General features: G+C 34.9%; 1 protein-coding gene across 3 annotated transcripts in view; it reads right to left on the reverse strand.

Annotated features, from left to right (window-relative positions):
* Positions 1-15474, reverse strand: part of LOC105204147 (calcium-dependent secretion activator) — a 38645-nt gene that overhangs the window by 15068 nt on the left and 8103 nt on the right. Inside the window, exons 1-5 of one of the 3 annotated variants that reach the window (XM_039449942.1) lie at positions 7566-8101; positions 3653-4215; positions 3151-3318; positions 611-1102; positions 39-445 (exon numbers count right to left, since the gene is read on the reverse strand). In XM_039449942.1, coding sequence (XP_039305876.1) covers positions 39-445; positions 611-1102; positions 3151-3318; positions 3653-4075 — 1490 coding nt within the window. In that variant the 5' untranslated portion in view covers positions 4076-4215; positions 7566-8101. Of the gene's footprint in view, positions 1-38; positions 446-610; positions 1103-3150; positions 3319-3652; positions 4216-7565; positions 8102-15474 lie in introns of those variants that run through there. The other 2 variants (XM_039449941.1, XM_026141104.2) reach the window with 2 other exon arrangements.

The following is a 15474-nucleotide window of genomic DNA, read 5'->3' on the forward strand; positions in this document are numbered from 1 at the left end:
ATCGTCGATCCGATCGTCGATTTTCTTACTTTACTCACATAGGCTTGGAGGCCTCGGCCTGATCGGTCTGCAGCTTCTCGCCGCCTTCCACCTCCATAGTGCAATAAACTATTCTCTCGGGTGCTAGGCTTTTGAGGCCTTTGACCTCCATTACGACTACTTCCAGCTGGAAGGTCAGGCCGACGTCCATTTTCGTCAGCTGGGGATCGGAATCGGCGGAGTCGCCCTCCAGTTTAGCGAGAGAGCCCTGACCGCGGCAGCGGGAGCGCTCACCACGATGGTTGTAGCGCTTCAGCTTCTGCAGCCCGTATTTGCTGTCTATCGAACCCTTGGAGACTGGTAACGACTCCAAATTAGTCATTAGCAGATTGATAGACGACTTGTGCTCCTCGATGTAGAGCGACTCCATCTCTTTCACAAGGAACTTGGGCAGGAGCTTGCGGTTCTAAAGGGATAAAGAAGGAACGGTCGGCGTTTAGGTACGAGCAGAAGCAATCGGTGGAATGTCAGCGATAGAACAGAAAAAGAACGTATCCATGTTCAAAATGAAACAGCGTTAAAGTAGAATAACAGTCAAAATGAAAAGAAGACAAAGCGACCGTCACGGTACCTTCTCTATTTCGTTGATTTTCTGTATGCGACCGTCCAGCTCCCTCCTGATGGCGGCAGCCTGTTCATCGGCTGAGTCCAACAGGAGGGCGTTGAACAGAAGCTGGTGCTCGAACTTTTTGATGCCGAGGATCTGCTGAAACATGTCGTACAGCTGCTCCTTCGACAGTATCAGCTCCGAGTTCAAAGACTGCTGTTGCATCCTGGAAGGCCGTTTGGTGTCCTCGTCACCAATACCTTTTAAAATGCAATCGAATTTGGCCAACCAGGACGTAAGCACAGTCTCTTTGCTCACTCCTTCGTATTCCGGGAGGCTCCGTACGCGCTTTTCAACGTTCTTTTTGAATATCTCGCGGAGGTCGAGCTGGGAGCATGCACCGCCTTGCACCATATGTACCACTCGGTCCGACTTCAGGCACACGTCGTGGAAATTCTGTATGGCATTATGAAATGCCTCGTCGCCCTTGATCTGCGTCTCGCCCTTCAAAAAACTCTGCAATTCGTACGAGCGCGTTATAAATTCGGATATTATAAAGCAATGTATTCCGTACTATTTTCTTTCATGTACATTTCTCTTGAACTGTCATTTGATTTTACATTTTATTTTTTTTCATTGACATCTAGGATAATTTTGTTTCTTTCTTTTACATATATACAGGATGTCTGACAATTAATGATAAATCTCTTGCATGCAGGTAGAATGGTCCAAACTGAGTCGAAAAGTCCTGTACCACTTTGCGATCTGCGCAATAGTTAACGAGTTATAAATTAATAAATATTCCAAATTAGTCCTGCCCATCGCCAAATCCAAGCGCGTGATCGAGGTTGCCAAGCGTGCAAAGCGGGGAGTTTACTAGCAGCAACGCGGCTACGCAAGAATAGCGCGTAACGCTGCCTCCCCCACTCTCATAGTCGTGAATGTCCTCCATCATTCTTATCAAGTAAACTTCTGCGCTTGGCAACAACGATTGCTTGAATTTGGCGATGGGCGGGATTAATTCGGATACTTTAATAATTTAAAACTCGTTAACTATTGGGAAGATTGCAAAGTGGTACAGGACTTTTTGACTCAGTTTGGTCCATTCTACCTACATGCGAGATATTTATCATTAAGTGTCAGACACCTTGTATATACACATGTGCACACGCGTTTCTGTATGTAGAATAAGGTTGCCGATATTGCACCGGCTCCTAAATCGCACCATCTTGCGTATAAATTTAACTACACTACTTGTACACTCTTTGCAGGATTATTTGGAAATTACATAACATTATCATTATCCTTTATTGAATTCAACACGTTAAGAACAATCGAAATTTTGTAATTAATATTTTTAGAAAAATGGTAACTTTGTTGCTATTTTTCAACACATTTTGTAGATTGATTACAGAAAAGCTAAAATAAATAATTAAAATTTTGATAATTTGTAATGATCACAATATTATTAAAATTAGATTAGCATAGTTTAAATAACTTTGTACTCTTATTTGTAAATTAAATAAATAAAATTTTACAAAATGCTTTAGTCTCTTAAATCGCATCATGTCTTGGTTTCCTAAATTGCACCATTGTTTTGATCGTGGCTATACATATAAAATGAAATATAATAATCATACGAGCATACATTGTAACAATATTACCATAATGTAACAATGTCATTATAATATTATTGAAAAATTATTAAAATAATGATATTGACTAAAATTATATTTAACTTACGATATTTATCTCCAACATTAATAAAATTATGCTAACGCATTTTTGCTCGAGAAAAAAGAACTTAGCAAAAAAAGTGTCATTTTACCCCAGGAAGAGTAATATTAACCTGTGATATGATTTAGGAGACTAGTTGCTTAAATCGCACTATTTGAAGGCTTCTTAAAAATCGTTATTTAAAAATTTATAACAATACAATTTATAAAATTCTAAAAAAAATAAATATGAAAGGAAAAATGTTGTACTTTATTATGACGTAAAAAAATTAAAAATATTCCTCATAATTCCTTATTATTAGCCTTTATGTCAAAAGTGGTGCGATTTCGGCAACCTTACCTCACATAAAGAAAATCTTATTGTAAATTTAATTTTAATTTTGCACAGTAAAAAAAGCTAGAGAAATTAATGTAAATCTCACGCAGCAATATCAGACATGAAATACGATTACTTTGATATAGCTAGGAACAGTCTATATTTATAGCGGCCAATAATTTAATGCGATCGTACAGCTTCGATATATCTAAGAGCGGCAAAGGTGAAGGTTACAGGTTAAACTATAAGACTGTGCATAAGGCTTCGAGAAACGGCTATTTATCACAAAGGGTTTCTCTTACTTCATAAAATTATAAATACGCTTAACGCGTATTTAAGTACCTAATACCTTTGTACGAATAAAATATAAGAAACAGAGATAAAAGATTAATTAAATTCGACACAATTCCCGGCAAAATTTCACAATATTATTCTGCATTTCCTATTTTCGTATTCCAGTAGAAAGTTTAATGAGTTTCTTTCTTTAACTCACACGAAATCTATCTGCTTACCTGAAAACGAGAACATATGGTCTCTAATTGTTGCTTCGTTACTTTTATCTGATTTCGCGGCATATCCATTCGTTGTTTGGCGTTGAACGGATAAGCGATGCATCTAGATACGAAGACGTAAAGCTGAATTCGAGTTTTCCTTTGCTCCTCCTCCCTTTCTTGCTTATCCTGAAGAAAACGAGAAAACTCGTATCAGCGGAGCAAAATATTGCGCGTATTGCTAGACAAATTGTGCTTTCTTTCTGCGAACGAAATTGGACCAAGCAAAATGTTTCTCACAATCGTTTCAATCGTTCGCAGTTTAAAAGAGTTTTACAATTTCTAATACTAGATCATTTTCTACGGAGAGATAATCTCCGAAATATTAATTACACACTCTTAATTTTATTTACACAAGTATCGTACACTTTCGCCGTGGACATATTTTTCAAACATCTAAAACCGAAATGCGGCAAGCAAATAAAATGTTGTCAGCGAATAAGCAAGGAAAAGGCTTCAGTACTTGCAACTCCGCTTCCGTCTTCTCGCTGGCTACCGAGGGAGATGGACTGGTGGGTCGCTGAGCGTAGTTCGCGGCATCTTGGGTCGCGCTCATCGACGGCGACAGGGAGTTCCTGGCGCTGGAGAGATTAGGGACGTCCAGACCGGCTCCAGCGGTGTCCTGCGGTGCCGCGACGGCCCGACTCCCCCCGGGTCCATAGGTGCTAGTGGTGCTCGGCGGTCCCACATGGTTCGGGCCGCCCGGCGAGGCGGTGAGGCCCGATGCGAGCGAGCCGACGCTACCGGAACCCGGACCGCTTCCGATACTTCCAGGATGACGGCGGGAACCTTGAGAGCTGCTGCTCCCGCCACGGCCTCCGCCACCGCTGGGGTGAGTACTCTGATCCTCCTCACTCTCTTCTTCGGATGAGCTTGGATCTATCATTGCTGGGAAGGGACGCTCTAAGGGGGTACGCTCGCGGTTCTTGACCCCCCCCTCACAAGAGGCCCAGCCGCTTCACGTGGTTACGGAGCCGTCGTGTTCTGCTACTTTCCGTGGCGTTGGTCACGCAGTCTTCTACAAAACTGAAATGTTATTTATTTTTGTTAATTTTCAATGTGATTATTTTTAATTGAGAAAGAGAAAGAGAGAGAAAGAGAGAAGGAGAACTTCTTACGCCATGTTTGAATATTTAACGCAACTGAAAACAATCGATAACAAAAATAGATTTACATCGCGAAGCATTGTAGTGAGATATGATTAATAAAACTAATAAGTTCTTTAATAGCTAATCACGTTAAACTATACGGCTGACGAGATTAATGCATTTTATAGTAGGAAGTAAAACTGTAATTTCCTTGCTCTGACGCAAAGCCGGATTATTTCGTTAAGCGTACGGCGAGTTCAATTATCTTGATTAAGTTAGGAATTTCATATTAAGTGCAAAGCAAGTTGTAGCCATTGCTGTGCTAACCATTGTGATTGTTACGTACATTGTACGTAACAATCTAACGTAAGCGCGGGAGCTGCTGCGTATCAAATTTTGCCTGCGGATACCTACGCGCAATTTCCATCCGATTTTTCGCGCAACGGACGATGTATTCGACGTGAACTGCAGCTCGCATAATTGTAGCTCGTCGTACGTAAAAGCGAAGAAAACCGTTTATCCTAATCCCATTGCGCCGTCACGCGCGAAACAGCAATTTGCAATCCCCCAGCGTTGGGTTTTCGCTGTGCTTTGCGTTGTCGCGAAAACTCCAAAAGGTCTCAGACGGAGATGCTCTTTGAAGCTCGTCTTTAATTCCGTTTCTCCATTAAGATTCCCGGAGCAAGAGGCTACAAATAAACCTTTAGAGAACGTCACGCTATCAGAGGCAGTAGAAGCAAAAAAAATGTCGTTCACGGGGATTTTATTCTAATAATCGGTCGGAGGGAGGAGACAACTGAACTTGTATTGGATATTTTGTGTCCTCGGCTTTGATTCTATCTTAATTATAAGTGATCGTTTGAAAAGTCTGCCGCTGTCGGATTGCTACGGCAGGTTCAATCTACTCTTTTACGAGAATTTACAGCGATGAACGTAAAGACTCTGAGAGAAGGATTTGCAATTTATTGCAGAGAATCTAAAATTTTAAAAACTTTTAATTCCAGGAATCTATATGATTGAAGATTCAAAGGTTTCATAAATTTGACAGCGTTTGGAACAAAAAATGAAGTTAGAGAAATGACCATGTGACACTGTTATTTTCATTTCATTTATTTAAAATGCGATTATAATTAAAACGTAAAACCATAGAATCTAAAATATACATTCTGAAAATGTTTAATGTCAGAGATATCTAAATGATTGAAAATTTAGAGGTTTACGAACATGACAAAGTCTGGAACAAAAAATGGGGTTAATGCGGTGATTATATTACACTGTTATTTTTATTCCAATTATTTAAAATGAAATTATATTTAAAAGTGTAAAAGCCGTAGAATCTAAAATGTAGAGAATTAGGTGATATTGTGGGCACTCATTTACCTTTCATTCAATAAATTTATTAATAATCAATATTTTATATAGAAACTAAAAAAATAAATTTCAAAATTGGCTTTAAAAAAGTAACAATATTTTGTTACAAAATAATATATTTTTATTTTTTCATAGTTGAGAATTTTCCTTGTTTAGAATTTTTTTGCATTTAGAAACATTAGAGATTATGATTTAATTCTTATTTAACGTTAAATAATAAAGATAAAATAATGTTTTTAATATTTCTGAAGGTAGCTGTAGAGTGACAATCAATTTGTGTTGAAGAATTATTTTAATATTAAAATCTTGATATTCATTTTACCAACGCGCTTCTATGCATGCTTTTACCATATTAACAAAATGCTATACTATTAAATAACTTGAAATGTATATAGCCGAATAAAAAGTTAAGAGACAAGAAACACTCGTGTGTACATACATTCATTGAGCGTGTAACAATACTCTCGACTTTAAAAACAACGAGCAAGTATATGCGATTACATGTTTAAGTTTACTTCAAAAAAGTTTCGAAATGCCTTATAACAATTGTCAGTTATTGTGAATTGACATATTAGCGTCACTATATAATGGCAGGCTACTAATCAAATAATTCCATAAATAATTACAAGCAATTTACCTAACAACGGAGATAATACGGACGTTCATAATATCTATACGGTTTATAATCACTTTCTTCTTTATATTTTACAAATTTTTAATGTCAGAAATCTAAATGATGTATTAACAATTCAAGTTTAAAATATGACAAAATCTGAAGCGAACAATAGAGTTGGTGAAATGATTATATTACATAGTTACATTTTAAGATTCGTTTATATAGTTATATTTTATTTTAATTATTTAAAATGCAATTATAATTATAAGTGTAAAACTATAAAATTTAAAATATACATTTCAGAATTTTTTAATGTTAAATATTTAAATGATTGAAAATTCGCAAATATATGAATACGGCAGGATCTGAAGTCTGAAGAGAAAAATGGAGTTAATAAAATTATCATATTGTTATACATTGTTACTTTTATTTCAAATGAAACAATTGTTTAAAATAAAATTATAATTAAAAGTTTGAAACTGTAAAATTTAATATGTACATTCTAGGAATTTTTAATAGTAGAAATGAGGTTTATGAATATGACAGACTTTAAAGTGGAAAATGAAGTTAGTAAAATGGACATATTGTTATTTTTATTTTAATTATTTAAAATGCAATTATAATTAAAAGTGTAAAACTATAACGTTTAAAATGTACATTCTAGAAATTTTTTAACGCCAAGAATCTAAATGATTGAATATTCAAAAGTTTATGGAATATGACAGAATCACTAGAGCGAGAAATTAGCGAAAAGTTAGTGAAATGGTTATACTGCATTATTACTTTTGTTTCAATTATTTAAAATGTAATTATAATTAAAAATATCAAATCACTATAGTTGAACAAGTGTCTTAACATTCTAAAAGTTTTTATTATAATTTAATTTAATTCACAATTTTCCATGTTTTTTTTTAATCCTCATTTGTAATGCATTTAAAAGCGTTGTTTATTAGAAATGTATTCACTCGAACTTTAGAATATCTGTCATCTGTCGAATGTCTTTCCCTTGCAAACGAGCTTACAACGGGGAGAGGTGTCGAACGAATTTATTGACCTTTTCAATAGGATAAATACGTTCTCGTATTTCTTGACAGTATAATATGCTCCGCGTAGAACGGCTCGTGGGCTACGGGTGGTAAAGCTTAATTGCATTTAATCTCTCTATACGCGCGATATAAGTCCATCGATAATTACACCGGCCCTTTGAAGTGCGCCTGTAATATTATACAGTTCTTCGCCCACACTGTCGCGTGCGCGCCGCACTCGATTTAAACTCGTCTTCCGTTCTGCGAGGGACTCACCTTCGTATCAGTATCGGAAAAGCGCATCGATGTGTGAAAATGCATAATATCTTCGAATGCAGCGCCCTTGTAAATATATCGCGGCGAGACGAGAGAACTCTCGTCCATATATATAAAATCCATAGGCTTCTGTAACGATACACCGAATCGATCGAAAGATATCCGAAATTGTTTTTCACAAACTCGAGAGACTCTGATATTTTATGTGACGTATTATCGAAAAACCATTACTACCCTCGCAATTTTCAATATTAAATTCCTCGACTGATGAACTACAAATAAAGTCTCGGTTAAATTAATGTCGGCATGGAATTAAATGAAATGAAATTAAAATTGTATCTATATAACTTCTCTCTCTCTCTCTCTCTCTCTTTCTTTCTCTTCTACGAAATGCATTTTCTCGTTTTAAAAGTTTATTTCAGTCTAGAACACGTTTCTATATGACACTTATTTTCAAATTTAATTGGTATTTTTCTCGTCAGTCCTGAAACTCCGTTTTTATATTGTAATACCTCATAATTCAAATATAACAAGTTTAATTTCTTTACGTTACTTTTCAAATAAATTTTCACTGAATTAATTAAAAATCAGATGAATCAGAACTACCATGAAACTGACGCAAAGTCCTTAATCGACCAACGGCTTATTCTTGATTTAATAGCGGCGCGACGTCGCTACGCATTGCGTCGTTATACGTTGGCGTATATACTTGCGTCGGAGGATCTAGTTTCGACCGAGATCTTTTGCGAGATGGATGGAAATACCGGCAAGAATCCTCCTCAATGGCATAATGTTCTCAGGCGGATTTAAATGAGCTGACACGTGCAGACACGTGCTACGAAAAATGGATGGCTTATTACAAGCCCGGCTGCGCTAATGGAGAAACGTTCATCGTTTGCTTCTAACGAAGAATTAATTTGACGAATAGAATTGCCTGGCGAATTGCCTTATTCCGCGCGGCTTGGCATAATTTTAAAATAATGAATTTCATGCGCGGATTCTTCATACATTAATAAATTAAACAAAGAGAAAGTTATTCGTGTGATTATCGCTGAAAAAATTACGGAAGAATGTAGAAACGCGTAGAATGTAGAATAGCTGAATAATTAACGTATTGCTTTGAGGAACTATTATACTTGTATTTTCTGAGAATTTGTCATTCTCTTACTTCGTCGTGCTTTTCATTAATTCGTCGTGAAGTTAGTTTATTTAATTTAAAACGTACGCGTTACCACATTCGCGAGGAATTTATCTAGCATTATCTATATTACTTTAAACCCACTCCTTTATGTTTCTCTATCGTTTCTTTATTGCGTCAAATTTGTCAGGTGTTTCCACAACAATTTTCACAAACGGTTTTAACAGATATTGCATAAAAAGATCCGTGCGCAACATTTCCAAATAATTCGCACAGATTCGCAGCTTTCAAACATATATTTTATCTGGCTCTCACGGGGATGTACAGCGGCCCGTCGCGCGTCAGTGTAACATCACGAATAAAATTCTACTGCGTGTAAAATTCTGGAGCTCGGAAAAGAAACTCGGTTGGCGAGCGACAGCTACGTGCCGTGGGACTTAAACGCGCAGAAGCCGTCGATAAGGAACTTCCGGCTAGCGAAATCGAAGCAAAGGAAGATATTCGTGTACGAGAAAAGTGCCAGAAAGATAAAAAGAGAGAGAAAGAGACAGAGAGAAGCATTGAGTCTACGACCGAGTTCTGATCTGTGATCAGATTCAACCTCGATCGAAGGGGGTAGGCGACGCGTGCGAGATGGGGGCGTGAGCGTTTTCCTCCTCGGTTTTCTGGAATTTTTCCAGACGCGACAATCGATTTCCGCGTGCAATGTCGAGCGCTCTCGGCGCGAATGCAGAAAGCGAACTGGAACGGAAGAAAGACGTGCGTGGCCGTCACAGTGCACACATATCGATTGTCGCCAGCCGTCCTTCTCACTTCCTTTTCCTCCCGTTTCTCTTTCGAGCGAGATATCTGATTCACTCGCGCGACATGTACGCACGCGTGTGCACGGCGCCGCGCGTTAACGGCAGGCGAACGAATGGAATTGCCACGGATCTGGAAAATCGGAGGAAATTAGGGAATATCGGAGAAAGCTTGAGAAATTGCTTGAGAAGAGATTTCTGAAGCTCTCAGGCGTGAAAAGATTTAAATGGAAAATTTCTTAATCGACTACCTTACACCAATTGTCACTGTGAATTACGTCGCCTTGACTACTTTTGATTTGTATAGGCATACTTCTTGATGCATTTAGTTTATCAAGACCGTTTTATTCTGGATTTAAACATTTTTTTCTTATTTAAGAATAATGTTTCCTTCCTAAGAATAATTATGATTGTCTCTGTATTAATCTTATTCTACGATTCACAGAGAGATAATAGCATTGAATCGAGAAATCTTTTTATGGGCGTATTGATGCAAATTTTCAACATTTTTTAAATCAAATTTTTATATTAAATAGAAAAGAAATATTAAAAGTACAATATACATAAATTACTATTTTCTTTTGTCAGATTGCTTTTTGTTGAAGTCTACCTAGAAGAATTACTCGGATCATCGTCATTTTTTTATTGCGATAATCACAGATGTCTGTGAACATCAAAAAAATAAGAAGAAAATTTATTATAATAACTACAAACTACAAAATTATATTGTATGTATATTATAATAATATATAGAATATGTTTTATCGTTAGATATTGCCCAAGTACTCATCGATTTTTAGCTTTCAAGGTACATTTTTATTTGACACTTGACGGTAATAACATTTCGAGCGATCACCTCACCACACGTGACCCTTAAGTCAACCAAAAAGTTCAAAATTTCCAATTTCGAGCTTCAAAGGTTGGTATCAATTAGGTAGGTTATTAATAATCTTTTAATTAGAAAACAGATTCTGGAGATAAGTTGATGAAAATGTTGAAAATGTAAGTTAATCGCAAGTTATATAAATCTATTTAATATAAAATAAATAATTTGTCATAGAATTAAATTTAAAATATTATATATAATCTGGAAAATTTAATTACATAAATAGAAAAATACTTGGGACAAGTAATTAAAGCTGATAAATTCTGTAAAGTTCAATTCTTACAATTTCTAATAAAGATTATCTCGAATGCTTACTAGTACTTAATTTATATTTCCAGATTAATGTCAATATTTGTGGCATTTGTTTTACCAAAATTATTAAAAATAATTATTTAAACATTTTTTTCATTTTTGTAATAAAATTTTTCACATAATATATATAATATAATAAATATAATAAATATAATTGTCACATAAAATTTCACGTTAAATTATTTTATATAAAATAAATTAATGTATTACCTTGCAATAACTTGTATTTTCAGAATTTATTGTCAATTTATATCCAGAATATTTTATTTAAACAATTATTTAATTAATATTCTACCTGATATCGAGTTTTGATGCTTGAAGTATTGGCAAATTTGAACTTTTTTTTGATTGATGGTAGGATTGATCACGTGTGAACACGTGATCGCTTGAAACTCTAGCGTCAAACGTAAAGGTACCTTTACTTTTGATTGCTACTGTAATGTAATCGGTAATAAAAAGTAAAATAAATATGACAAAGAAATGACAAGAAAATGCGAACGCATTTTAAAATAAGAATATTGTCGAAGATATAGTAGCTTGATGCAAAGCTGCAACGACCGTATGGTAGAGCTGTCTTTACAATTAACTCGAACTGAATGCAATGAGACATTGTAAACGTAAATTGCAATCGAAACATCTCTAAATAGTAAAAATTATATCGATACGGAGAAACATTATTATAAATATTTGATTGTTCTTGATTGATGATCCAGCAATTGGCTCTTTGACCTTTAATTTATTTTTTAATTTTAGAACCACATACTTTTTGTATAATTTTTAAATTAATATATTGTTGCCCCCGCCTCCTCCCTGTAAGAGTCGCCGCTGTTGACAATGCAATAAGTACAATCATTCCGATACTTCGTATAAAATACGTTTTGATCTTCGAGTTGGAGCCTTTTCAGAACGTACAAACAAAGCAAAAGTTGAAATAAGAAATGTGATGGCAATGGTTCAATGTCTTTCCCTGTTATTCGTATTAAATTCTGAATCGGACGTCCAAATAATACGTAAAAGGATAAAAATGATTGTCTGTCAGTGGGCGTCAGAATTGATCTAAATTAAAAAAACCGATAGTATCGGGAACACCCGTGAACATTTAAGTATCGAAATGATTATTGGGTAACTCCGATATATACGTTGCACTTAACAAAAACTTAATTTGTCAAGTACTACTTAATACGTTTAAGGAAAATAAAATGTTCCTATAAAAATTTTATACTATCTATTACTATAAAAAAAAATATTAGAAATACGAAATATTTTTCTTATATTTGGAAAAAAAGCTTTGAAAAATCCTTACAGTTTTGCCGTGTATCAAAAAGGAGATTATGGCCACTTATGAATGTACAAATCATGTTGTACAAAAAATACAAGAACTAAATATTTTCGTGTTACTCCATCCTTTACTATTGATTTGTTTTCTGTTCTTGAACTTTCTAAACTGTATGTACACTTAAAGTAAAATAGGTATATGTTTGAAAGTTAGCGAAAGCAAAGAAGAGAAGTTCTAGTGCAGTCTAGTGTAGGAATAAAAAACAAACTTTATGTTTCTATACTTGTGAGTATCACGAAATAATCACTAAACCTTTTACACTTCCTACAGAGAGTAATCATTTTACATAGATTATAATACATCGTTGCCGTCACTCATAATATTGACAAATTGATTTAACTCACGATGGTTTTGTTAATATTAAGAACATATATGTCATGTTTCAAAACATTTAAAAAATGTAAGGGTTTTATAGAATATTCTAATATTATGTTTACGTATCTGTGTAAAATTTGAGCACAGTTCACTTATTGGTTTAAAAGCCATTTAGTTTCTTTTTGATTCTTATATAAAATCGCGTTTTGCAGTAGTTATTTACAAATTTGATGGGAAAAAAATAGCATTAACAATTAACATTTTTATATATACTAATGGAACTCTAATAAACATTTGAGCAAAAATTTATTTAAATCTATTTAATTGTTTTATTTATTTAAAATTTTAACAAAATAGAGAAGTTTTTGCTGCAAAAATTATTAATGGCTGCATTTCAAATTTCAGTGAAAGAAAATCTTTTGTTTATGTTAAATGCATTATAGATTTTCAATATTCTGAGTGAATAATAGAATGCGCCTACAAAGCAAATTTTTTATTGTTTTCTTCTTTGCAGCTAGTTTCAAGATTAAAATTCCAGCATTAGCGAATAAAATTTTTTGTTGCTGATTAGAAAAAAAAGAAAAAACCTAAACAAGCTTTCAGTTTTTAAATTTTGATAACTTTTATCTTGTATAATTTGCGTTAAATTTTAAGAATAACCATTAAAATTACTTTGTTACAGTCGAATTAGACATTGTAGAATGTCTAATTTGGTTATAATGATTATTAGCGTTTGCTGTGTTTTTATAAAAGCTAAATGTTGTTTTGTAGGTAGCAAAAAATTTTTACATGTGTATATAGGTGTGAGGGGGGGGGTAAGATGACAACTGTAAAGTTTGTCGATTTTTGCTACTTTCTGTGATATCGTAAAAATAACAATCTATTTTTTCAGATTCACTAAAACCTTGTTTACTATCAGTACAAATTACAAGTTATTGAATAAACTAGAATTTTTTAAAATTAAAATTTTTTTAAGTCATGTCAATAATTATTATAATTATTGAATAATAGTAATTGAAAAGATAAAAACACCGAAATAAAACTAGGTTGAAATTTTTTTTGTAATTTATGTATTTTTTAATCATATGTAACAATTATCAGTTTTCCCTTTATCACTTAGCAATCTTACATTATTATCTGTATTGTAATTTTATAATGGTACGAGTTAGAAAACTTGAGAGAATTTATAAAAATATTGATTTATTTTTTAAATAATTATAAATATGTATATACAATAAATGTAAAATATTCTACAACGAGCTTTTTCTCATGAAAATATGATGATTAAAAACAAAATTGCATGTTGACGTTATTATCAGCTTCATAAATAGGTAAAAAATTTACATCAGATGTATCAGACTTTTTAAAATGCTTATGACACTCACAAAACAAGATGAAACTTGTTAAACTTTTGTATATTGTAAAACTCTATGGTTAATAAATTGGCGTAGAATTGTGTTGTGTTAATATTTACTGAATTATTGTCAAAAAACAAAATAATATTATGTTTCACAACTCCCCTCCTTATAACATAAAAACATAGTGACTGTAAGCAACAGAATGATTGTAAGTAACTTATCTCTCTGCTTTCTATTTTTTCTGACTTTTTTGATACATAAATCCTCGCGCGACGTAAATATTGGAGTTACCCTAAATCTATCACGCACTGTCAACTGATGTGGCTCTTACAAGTAATAATATATTTATTTCACATTTGATTTATTCACTAGAACCTTTTTTATTCTTTGGTATCAAAAAGTTTTTAATACCAAAGAAATACAATGGGAAAGAAGTTAATCCCATATACACGGCAATCATACACACACACACATACACACACACACACACACACACACACACACACACACACACACACACACACACACACACACACACGCACGCACGCACGCACGCACGCACACACGCACGCTCGCACGCTCGCACGCACGCACGCACGCACGCACGCACGCACACACACGCACGCACGCACGCACACACACGCACGCACACACACACACACACACACACACACACACACACACACACACACACACACACACACACACACGCGTACGCACGCACGTACGCACGCACGCACACACGCACGCTCGCACGCTCGCACGCACGCACGCACGCACGCACACACACACACGCACGCACGCACACACACGCACGCACACACACAAAGGAAAAGCGTCAGCAAGAAAAACAGATATACACGTGGAATCAAGAGAGCTACAGCAAGATATTTTTACGACGTAATACAATGACAAGCGTAACGTGACATAATTAATGTCACCTAGCTAATGGGAAATAGAACATGATTTCTGATTTAATTTTCAAATGAAATTTACCTGAGGTGGTACGTGATCGACGGCTCTCTTTCTCTCTTGCTCTTTCTCGTATGATCGTTATATCGTAACAATATACACGATACAGATCGCATACAAAGGCACGTGTATACGGGCGTGTTAATGTTTAACCCAGAAATGCAAATGTTTCCACCGTTGTAACATTGATACACAGCGCGCGCGCGGGCGCGATTCCTGGGCCGGGAAAGTGAAATACCGCGGGGCCGAGATACGTAAAAGCGGATAGTCAATGTGGAGCAACGTGTGGCGTTATCAGATACGCGCTCGGCGTACATTCGTATGCAGACACGATGAATATTTAGCGATACGAAGTAACACGTCTGGTGTAAAGGGATTTAGAATGCCATAGATAATAGTGCAACGATCGAAATGATCCGGGAACAACGGCGACGTTACGCCGCGCCGCGGGAAATGTGCGATGTTTATATTAAATATGCGAAAAGCTTTCATTTGACATGCAATTGGCATCACAAAGATAATTGCGTAAACAACGAATTCGGCTGGTAATTACGACTGAATTCCCGATCGTAGTTCTTACAACGAAATATGTTAGTGTTATTACACTCAACAAATTACTGTAGATATAACTAGAAATAAAAGTGACTCGCAAAAAAATTTGAAGCTTTGAGTAAAAATTTAGTAAGCCTTTTATTCTGTATTTGTAAAGTTTTTCTATTTGGATATATATCTCTTTTCCGTATTTAATCTCGTATTATTTTAGAATTCAGTTTATGCATTCAGCCAGAAGAT

Source organism: Solenopsis invicta, chromosome 5, assembly GCF_016802725.1.
Source record: "Solenopsis invicta isolate M01_SB chromosome 5, UNIL_Sinv_3.0, whole genome shotgun sequence".
NCBI lineage: Eukaryota > Metazoa > Arthropoda > Insecta > Hymenoptera > Formicidae > Solenopsis > Solenopsis invicta.